General features: G+C 36.1%; 1 protein-coding gene across 2 annotated transcripts in view; it reads left to right on the forward strand.

Moving 5' to 3' along the window:
• Nucleotides 1–4,220: 4,220 nt before the first annotated feature.
• LOC107664670 (putative nuclease HARBI1) overlaps nt 4,221–11,086 on the forward strand; it is a 22,053-nt gene continuing 15,187 nt past the window's right edge. Inside the window, exons 1-2 of one of the 2 annotated variants that reach the window (XM_016455310.1) lie at nt 4,222–4,278; nt 4,537–5,296. In XM_016455310.1, the coding sequence (XP_016310796.1) occupies nt 4,546–5,296 (751 nt within the window). In that variant the 5' untranslated portion in view covers nt 4,222–4,278; nt 4,537–4,545. Of the gene's footprint in view, nt 5,297–11,086 lie in introns of both variants that reach the window. The other variant, XM_016455309.1, reaches the window with a different exon arrangement.

The raw sequence follows: 11,086 nt of genomic DNA on the forward strand, positions 1-11,086 counted from the left end.
ACGATGAAACAGAGCCATATCAATGAGTGAGAGAGAGAAGGATTGTGGGAGGAAAGGCATTCTGGATTGGAAAACACGTGACAGCGGAGTCTATTTTGTGATGTTCCAGGTTTTTTTTTTATTTATTATTTTTTTTATTAAACATAGAATACAAGAACTCATAGAGGTAACAGCATAGAATAAAATCAAATACAATAACAATCGGCATCAAACCTTAAGGGGATCCACAATACATGTAAGGCAAAAACAAAACAAAAAAACATTTAAAACACAAGAAACTTGGACATGTCCGATGATATTTTCGGGGCACGACAATTTTTAAGTAATCTCAGTGAGGAGTAGAATAGTTTAAATTCGTTCATGAAATGAACAAAGCAGAGGCGAGAGTCTGTCCACTTACAACAATGTATATGGTATTTGGCAAGTAGGAAAACAATATTCACAATGTCTGATATTGAATTATCTAAATCATCAACATAAAACAGGATATGGTTGATGTTAAATACAGGGATGTTTGACATTTTTAGATTCAGCCAGTCTCTAACATCACTCCAGAACTGGCATGAAATGGAGCAGGTAAAAAATAAGTGTTCTAGAGATTCATCAGTAAAATCACAAAAAGCACAACCCGCCTTGTCAAATTTAAATCGTTTATGAAGAAAATTGGAAACTGGATAGATCTTATGACAAATGTTGAAATGCGTTTCTTTGACTTTAGGCGGAATTGGCCATTTAACATATTTAGAGAAGGCTTTACCCAGCATATCAGAATGGTTTACAGGCACATTGTTTTTATTATAATCATGGAACAATTTAGATTTAAAAGCATCCGTAGCAACCCTATTATTGAAGTTTTTATCAACTAATTTATGATGACCAATTGATAAATTCGGCAATACTGGAGTGACATCAGAGTAAGTCAAAGTATTCTGGATTAGGTGGCTCAAGGCTACAGGAATAGCTTTACACATTTTTTGATACTCTCTATGAGTACAGTTTATATTAGAACGTACAACAAAGCTGGTGTGATCCAGTAGAACACCTTTACAATCCATCAAGTCCGTTACAAAGAGAATTCCTTTTGTCAAACCATTCAGCTTTAAATAATGATTTCCTGTTTATAAGTATTGTTCTATTGTTCCACAGAGTCGAACTGTGCGGAGTAAAGTTATGTGTGAATATCATTTTCCAAAAGTGTAGTATTTGACTATGAAATTTAGACAGTGCAAGTGGAATCTTATTAATATCGAAATCACATCTCAGTAAAAAATCCATACCACCAAGCTTTCCAAAAATAGCCCTAGTTATGTGAATCCACACAGAGTTGGAACAAGCAAAGAAAGTTTTTAACCCATTAACAGAGTTGGAACAAGCAAAAAACGTTTTTAACCAATTAATTCTAAATGAGCCTATCAAGGCTTCAAAATCTAAGGCTTTTAATCCGCCATTTTTATACTCTTTAACTATCTGGGACCTTTTTAAATAATGCGTTTTATTTCTCCATAGAAATTGAAAAATGACTGAATTGGCCTTCCTAATATTGCTGTCAGAAATAAACAAAGAGTGACAAGGATATAATAACTTAGACACACCTTCAGCTTTAGATAGAATAACTCTTCCAAATACTGTGAGATCTCTGGTCAGCCAGTGACTCAGAGATTTTTTCATATCAACGACACGTTTCTCAATGTTAACCTCCTCTATCCTACGATCATCCTTAGATATTGTTAAACCCAAATATTTCACCTCAGTCTGGACATTTATTGAGGCAATAGAGCTCTCTGGACAAGAGTGGATAGGCAACAGTACACATTTCTTAATATTGAGAGACAAACCTGAGGCATCAGAAAAAGCATTCATTAATATTAGTGCAATATCAACCATACTTTTATCTTTTAAACAAATTGCAGTATCGTCTGCAAATTGGCTAATCTTAAATTCCTTTTCAAAAATCTTAATGCCTTCTAAATGTATTAAATCATTAACAATAGCCAAAGTGAGCATCTGGGTAGTTAGAATAAATAGTTTTGGAGTTATGGGACATCCTTGGCGAATTCCTCTAGACATCTTGAAGCTAGGAGTGATTTCAGATCCCAAAGCAACCGAACAAATGTATCTCCAAAACCCATACAATTTAATGTTTCTACAATAAAACAGTGCTCTAGCGAATCGAACGCTTTATAAAAATCAAGGAATAATATTAGACTCTCCTTTTCTATTAGATGACTGTAATCCAACATATCAAGAATCAGTCTTGAATGAACATGTATATTCCTTCCTTTTATAAAGGCAGGTTGACATTCACTAATAACCTTTGTCAAGCCACTTTTCAGGCGATTGGCATATACAAGAGCTAGTAATTTGTAATCCGTACACAAAAGGGTTATCGGTCTCCAATTTTCAATAGAAAGTGGATCTTTATCGGCCTTTGGGATCAACGTAATGAGACCACGCTTCATTGTGGGAGAGAGATTTTGTCTTAAGATACATTCACCAAGGGCTTCAAATAAAAGCTGACGGATGTCTTTCCAAAAGAAGACATAAAAATCGACAGTTAAGCCGTCTAAGCCAGGTGATTTACCCTTGGCCATTTGATTGATAGCTTTATCCAACTCTTCAATTATTAAATCATCCTCCATAATACTTTTAAAATCATCCTTAATTAAATCAATCCATCCTTGAATTGACTGAAAAAAGGATTTGCAACTAGCCTCAGAGTATCTTGAACAATATAAGTTACTATAAAAATCTCTAACTGCCTCGTTAATTAGATCTAATTCTTCTGTAACAGCACCATTAATACTTAATTTAGAAATTTTCTTTTTCGTTTGCCTTTGTTTCTCAAGATTAAAAAAGTATGAAGAATTTTTCTCACCCTCTTCGATCCAACGAGCCCTAGAGCGAATAAAAGCACCCCGAGTTTTAACTAAAAATAAATCATCAAGTTGATTTTTGAGATTTTCTAATTGGGCTTTTTCCTCACAAGACAACACAGCTTTAGAGCATAGAATGTTAATATTATTAACAATTTCCTTTTGTTTAACCCGCATTTGCTTAGAAGAATATTTTCCCATTTTAATTGCTGCTTCTTTAACTTTGAATTTAAACCACTCCCATTTATTTAATGGTGAAGCATCTAAAGATGTCACCTCAACAATAAGATTTTTAACTTCTTCACAGAAGTCGTTGTTAAGCAAAAGATTACTATTGAATTTCCAAATTATGTTTTGAGGTGGTTTGTTATTATTTATGGTAAGGATCAGAGTCACTGAGCAATGGTCTGTTAGGGGAGCTGTAGAGATTTCACATTTAGAGATATTATCAAACCAGTTAAATGGAATAAGCCAGTAGTCCAACCTGGAGCACTGCCCATTGTTAGATGCATTGAACCATGTGTATTGTCTAACACCTGAATTCTTTAACCTCCAGCAGTCAATCAAAATTGTATTTGCAACCAGGTTAGGGGAAATGATTAATGTGCCTTTAATCTGTTATTTTGCTTAGTTTATAATGGCAGATTATGTCAAACTTCACTGTTTCACGTTGCCATATGATGGCTAACAATTATTAGTTCAGAATACCAAAGTAAAAGTCACCCAGAAAACGCTAATAAATTACAAACTTGTGTATAGCAACACTCACCCTCTGTTATAGTGTCAACCCTTACCAAGAAAGGACACCAAAAGTTCCCAAACGGTAAACAGACCTCACATTGGATCCAAATAGAATTCCACTTCTTTCCTAGATAACCAAAAATATATCTTACAAATTAGTGAAACATTCTGTTTACAAATCTGCCTGGCTGAACCAAATATTTTAAAGGGGTCATATGATGTTGCTAAAAAAGAACATTATTTTGTGTATTTGGTGTAATGAAATGTGGAAATCTACCATTAGGAAAAAAAAAAAGGTTTTACATCATATATTATCTTGTATTTTCTATGGGTTTAAAAGTGAAATATGAAATATGTTTTATGATATTTATCCTTTTAAACAAGAATAAACGCAATTTTAACACATTCAAAATGAATTTTAATAATAAAACAAAAAATTATGCTTTCTACTGTGTATGCAAATATAAAAATGAAACTAATAGTTTGTCAAAGTAAATCCTGTGTAATAAATAAATAAATAATTTGTGTAGTTAATTTTCCTCATTTGCATTTAGCTGCCAGACTTTTATTATGAAATGTAAAAAAAATCTTCCCATAACCCGGATGTTTAACCACGATGGACACAGGCGTTTCGAAGTAATTTCTTGTGTTTTGCAGTTAAAATGTAGGTTTATAATTGGCTCGTGGTCAGATAAATATAGACATAATTAAAAAGAGCTGGGTTAAGGAATGCTTGGTCGTTATTTCACTCAGTTATACTGGATTTTTCATGGACCAACTTATCTGAAGATTCTTGTATGACGATTCTGATGGTTTATCCTCCCGCCACTGTAACCGAGCAACGGACGGTCAAACGAAAACATCTATTTTTAAACAAATATAACCGAAAGGGAGACTTTTACATGTTATTCTTTTTCTTCAGCTGCTCATAATGTCTTTAGCTGGAGCGCTGTGGTTTGCTGTCCAGGATGATTTATTCACAAACGGACTGTGTAACACATCAGCACCCAGCATCAGCAACATAGCTCAAGACAAACAATCCAGCGTCAGTGAGCCCATCTCTGCCTCCGAGACACACAGTGTCCTGGACGAATTGGATGATTGCATTATTTCTCAAACTTTACATTTCAATCGACAGTGTTTGCGGTTCATCGTCGATTTCATCCAGGCCCGTTTAAAGAAAGACGTGTTTGCGCCCGGCCACAGCCTGACCTCCGCAGAAGCCAACATTCTGGCCACGCTTGCCTGCTACGCACAGGGGTCTCTGTCCGGTAAAATCACCGACCGGCTGGGAATAGATCAGACAGGCGCGGGCGAGGCGGTGAAGACCATTACTAAACTCTTAGCAGACACGAGTCCCGATTTCATTACTTTCCCGAACAGCTACAACGACCGCATGGGTGCCGCTCAAGCCTTTAAGAACCTGAGCGGCATCCCGCATGTGGTGGGGGTGCTGGGGTATCTGCACGTGAAGGTGAGCCCTCCGCTTGGGGAGGAGCACATGTATATGAACACTCTGGGCTATCATTCAGTCATGATGCAGGTCATATTTGACGTGGACGGGAATCTCTTGAGTCTGGAGCAGTGCTGTCCCGGAGGAACTCCTGAACACACTGTTTGGGAGAACTCGGACATTGGCAGACAGTTCTGCATATTTCAACACGGTCACACGTGGGTTGTTGGTGAGTTGTGAAGCGTGATAAAACTTCTCGTACTTTTGAATGTGTCCTGTGTATTTTTCTGGGGGAAAAAGTGGTTACACTTTATTTTAAGGTTTCCTGTTTACAGTGTAATATAAATTTAAGTACTGAGTAATATTAATTAACTACATTTAGTTACGATATGGTTAGGATTAGGGTTTCGCTTAGGGTTACTTGCATGTAATTATGCATAATTAATTGTTATTATAATAGTAAGTACATATGTGTAACAAGGGCACCTTAAAATAAAGTGTTACCAAAAATGTGCATTCAGTGTAATAAATAAAAAAATAAGTAAAAAAAAAAAAATGCATTCAGTGTAATAAGTTCATATGACCCCAATAAAAAAATTAAAAAACAAACCGATAGATAAATAAAAATACAAATCGTATCATATTTAGAACCAGAATCATTACATGTCATTCAAAGACTCTGTTTAAGGATCTGTGTTTGTTGTTACCCTGAATGACAATGGTAAATTATTTCACCCATATGTTGACATTTTATTTTCACAAAGTTATTTGAGACATTAAAGTAGTCCCTTTACTTGCATTTAATTGGCTTTTTATGTATATCAAATTATTTTAAATTTATTTTGTTGCGTACACCAAAATGGGACCCCCCTCTCTCTCTCTAAATATTTTTATTTAATAAATATTTATTCAAATTGATAATGTCCTCAAATAAATACTGTTATTTTGAATTTTATATCAAAGAATCCTAAAAAACAATAATAATAAAATAGGCAGCACAACTGTTTTGAACATTGATAATAAGAAATGTTTCTTGATCAGCATATTAGATTTCTTTCTTTCTTTCTTTCTTTCTTCCTTTCTAAAGCACTTTCACACTACTACCGGTTGATCCAAAGTGCTGTATAATACAGCTAAAATAAAACAAATAAGAAACCACAAAACACTAGGTCGTGGGGCGATATTAGCTAAAATTCATATCACAATATTTTACACTGTCCAGGCAATATCGATATTATATGAGAAAAAAAAATACAGGCAAAATATTTTAACCTTATATAACTAGAAAAAGTGAGGGATTGGACATAGACCTGAAAAGTCTTTTTTTTTTTATTGTGCCATTGTTTTTCTCAAAAAGTGCAAACGTGCAACATGAGGTAGGCCTGTATGAATTAAATTAAATATTGTGTGTTTGAGAAGGCCAGTGGTTCCCAAACTTTTTCTGCCGGGCCCCCCTTTTGTATTGAAAAATATTTTCACTGGCAGTATTTTCACAAACTTGTAACTTTCTTGCTTAGAGCAGAACCGTGCATTGTTCATTTATATTTCTACATGGCTCTCTGCGATACAACTCTGATTCTTCAATCGCGCCATCTAGTGGTCTGTTATTGATACAACCACAACTGCTACAACTGATAACGGAGCGTTCAAGCGGGTACTGCAAGTCATATTGAGGTAATTTAAATATGTCACATTAATATTTTGCGTTCAATTATTTACTTATCAGACAAGTGGCCGCATGATAAGCGGGAAAATTATGCAGTGTAGTCTTTATCACCCTGCAGAGGTTTCTTTTGCAAAATAATCTGCTGACTGTACACGATCCCTCAGTTTGGGAACCACTGGAGTAGGCGTTTTGTGCTCTATTAATTTGGTCTGTTACGATGCTCTGTGTGTTTGATTACTAACGCCTAGTGCGGCGTTGCACACAGAGGACAAAAACGTTAAGCCTCGACTCTTTAGAGTCATTTGTGTTAAAATATAAATGCAAAATTTGAATTCATGAATATATAACGGTATCCACGGTATAGCAAAATCCATATAATGGAATAACATAATAACGGTAGTCACGTTCATACCGATATAGCGCCCACCCCTACAAAACACAATATAACAATACAATTGACATGGCTAGATAAAAGCTATTGACAAAATATGATTTTTTAAGCAGGTATTTAAATACTGGCAATTTGTGGCAAAGAGGGCGCAGCTCTAATAGAAGCTGATAACCTGTAAAGGACCGGCAACATCTCAGGCTTGATCACCTCTGCAATGGAACCTCGATCTAGGAACAGAGGAGACCAATGGCGCTTTTCCACTGCGTGGTACGACTCTGCTCGGCTCGGTTTGCGTTTCCATTGCAGTTTAGTACCGCTTTAGAGTGGGCGGGATTATTCACGTGTTATAGTTGCGCCGCTTCTACTTTTCTTTTTCTAAAAAACGTTTTCATTCCGCGTCGCCCCATCAAGCTCTCTCTGGATCCGCTCCTCTGCTATCAACCAGAGGAACGTCTGTACTTCCTCAACAGACCACGAAACAGCCATTTTTTAGTAGTTTAATTTTTTTTTTCTCGTTCGTTCAAAACAGTCGCGTTCGATCCTTCCGGCTGATTTAAATCTAGCGGTTCTGTTGATGAGTATGATGTTATGTATGATGTTATGAGTAGAGATTGCCTCAGAGAGATATGATGGGGCTTGATTATGCAAAATAATTCTAAATTTGACTGGTAACCAGTTTAGTGAAATAAGAATGGGCGAGATGTGATCAAACCTCCGTCTGCCTGTCAGCATCCTTGCAGCAGCATTTGGGACTGTCTGTAAACGCATTATAGAGGACTGACTTATACCATAGTATAGTGAATTACAGTAATCTAAACGAGATAGAACAAACAAGTGAATAATATGTTCAAACTGTTTTACAGAGAGTAAAGATTTGATTTTTGATAAACGCCGTAAGTAGAAGAAACTTGATTTGACCACTGCACTAATTTGTTTCTCAAAACCCAGGTTGCTATAAAAAAACACCAAGATATTTAGCAAAGGGTGTAAAGTAGCAAGAGAGATGACAAAAATGAAGGGCACAGTCTTTCAAAATGTCAAACAAAATGATTTCGGTTTTGTTCTCGTTTAACACTAAAAGATTCTGCTTTAACCATATTTGTAATTAATTTAGACAATCCAACAGAGGTCCTAATAATTATTTACTTTTATGCTACAAGGGAAAATACAGCTGAGTATCATCCACGTATAGGTGAAAGGACACTCCATATTTCTCAAAGATAGCACCCATTGGTAGCATAAATATAGAAAATAAAACTGAGGCAAGAATTGAGCCCTGTGGCACCCCACAAGCAAGTGGGCGTGAGGACGAACTATGTTGGTCAATGGAAACACTAAAACTTGTTTGTTAAAAAAGATTAAAACCATTTCAACACCTTGCCCTGTAACCCAGCACAGCTCTCCAACCTGGAAATCAAGATGTTGTGGTCAACCATATCAAATATCTGTTTCTAGTAAAATATCTTTTACAACTTTTAAAAGTGCAGTTTCCGTGCTGTGTTGAGACTTAAAACCCGATTGGAATTTTTTCAAAAATATTATTTGAAATCAAATGGGACTGCAGCTGGGTCAACACAATTTTCTTAAGAATCTTAGAAAGAAATGATAAGTTTGATGTGTCTAAAATTATTAAAATTCGAAGAATCAAGATTGGGCATCTTTAATAATGGAGTTACTGTAGTTGTTTTTAGGCAGTCTGGAACAACCCCAGTAATTAGACTAGTATTAAAAATAGTTTAATCATGACAACTCTCTGAAGATTTTAGCATGGTGATGGATATGACAATGTTAATGTATTTGGTCTTGGCAGAATAGGCGAGATGTGATCAAACCTCCGTCTGCCTGTCAGCATCCTTGCAGCAGCATTTGGGACTGTCTGTAAACGCATTATAGAGGACTGACTTATACCATAGTATAGTGAATTACAGTAATCTAAACGAGATAGAACAAACAAGTGAATAATATGTTCAAACTGTTTTACAGAGAGTAAAGATTTGATTTTTGATAAACGCCGTAAGTAGAAGAAACTTGATTTGACCACTGCACTAATTTGTTTCTCAAAACCCAGGTTGCTATAAAAAAACACCAAGATATTTAGCAAAGGGTGTAAAGTAGCAAGAGAGATGACAAAAATGAAGGGCACAGTCTTTCAAAATGTCAAACAAAATGATTTCGGTTTTGTTCTCGTTTAACACTAAAAGATTCTGCTTTAACCATATTTGTAATTAATTTAGACAATCCAACAGAGGTCCTAATAATTATTTACTTTTATGCTACAAGGGAAAATACAGCTGAGTATCATCCACGTATAGGTGAAAGGACACTCCATATTTCTCAAAGATAGCACCCATTGGTAGCATAAATATAGAAAATAAAACTGGGGCAAGAATTGAGCCCTGTGGCACCCCACAAGCAAGTGGGCGTGAGGACGAACTATGTTGGTCAATGGAAACACTAAAACTTGTTTGTTAAAAAAGATTAAAACCATTTCAACACCTTGCCCTGTAACCCAGCACAGCTCTCCAACCTGGAAATCAAGATGTTGTGGTCAACCATATCAAATATCTGTTTCTAGTAAAATATCTTTTACAACTTTTAAAAGTGCAGTTTCCGTGCTGTGTTGAGACTTAAAACCCGATTGGAATTTTTTCAAAAATATTATTTGAAATCAAATGGGACTGCAGCTGGGTCAACACAATTTTCTTAAGAATCTTAGAAAGAAATGATAAGTTTGATGTGTCTAAAATTATTAAAATTCGAAGAATCAAGATTGGGCATCTTTAATAATGGAGTTACTGTAGTTGTTTTTAGGCAGTCTGGAACAACCCCAGTAATTAGACTAGTATTAAAAATAGTTTAATCATGACAACTCTCTGAAGATTTTAGCATGGTGATGGATATGACAATGTTAATGTATTTGGTCTTGGCGGAATAGATCTGCTACGCTGCTGCTGCTGCTGAATTGCTGCTGCTGTTGGTTATTGCCGTAGTTGTAGATTATTGCTGCTTAGAGGTCAACCGACAGGGGTTTTTCACTGGCCGATGCCGATATTTAGAAATCAGGGCAGCCGATGGCCGATATATGATGCCGATTTTTTTGTTTTTTTTTGACCGATTTTCTTTTTTTTCCCCATTCATCTCATAAAAGTGAGTTTGTGCAAATGATTATTGCAGGGTACAAGATAGTAATAGTAGTAGTAGGCCAATTTAGAGTAATAATACATGGCTCAAAACTTAAAGGGGTCATATGATGCTGCTAAAAAGAACAGTATTTTGTGTATTTGGTGTAATGAAATGTGTTTATGTGGTTTAAGGTTAAAAAAACAAACAATATTTTCCACATACTGTACATTATTGTTTCTCCTCTATGCCCCACCTTTCTGAAATGCGTCGATTTTTACAAAGCTCATCGGTCTGAAAAAGCGAGGTGTGCTGTGATTGGCCAGCTATCCAGTGCGTTGTGATTGGCCGAATACCTCAAGCGTGAGACGGAAATTCTCAAAACAGTTCTGAAGCATGCTTTTTGTTTATGTTTGCTGACAGACACCAGTGTTTCCCACAGACTGCAAATTCATTATCTGCCAGCAGGAGACGCTGCTGGAGCGGGAGATATAGCGGCTTCCCCGGTAACGGCTGTAATCAAATCAGCGCTGCGCTCACAAACGCTACTTTATCAGGCATTACAGGAAAGACTAAATGAAATCTGTTTTGCCCTGCCATCATTAGCTGAAGCTGTGTGTGAATTAGGGTTGGGTATCGAAAACCGGTTCCATTTTAGAACCAGTTCCAAATTTCCAAGAACCGTGTATTCGATAAGACACGTGCATTTCGATTCTGCTTAACGATTCCTGCATTTGCATTTTGTGAATAAAGAATGAATATTAGTCACATTTAAAATAAACATTTGCATTTGAATGTTAGGTGTGCATCAGGGAGCGTCATCAGTGGCGCGCGAGATGCAG

This window comes from Sinocyclocheilus anshuiensis, unplaced genomic scaffold (assembly GCF_001515605.1).
Source record: "Sinocyclocheilus anshuiensis isolate Anshui unplaced genomic scaffold, SAMN03320099.WGS_v1.1 scaffold35, whole genome shotgun sequence".
Lineage (NCBI taxonomy): Eukaryota > Metazoa > Chordata > Actinopteri > Cypriniformes > Cyprinidae > Sinocyclocheilus > Sinocyclocheilus anshuiensis.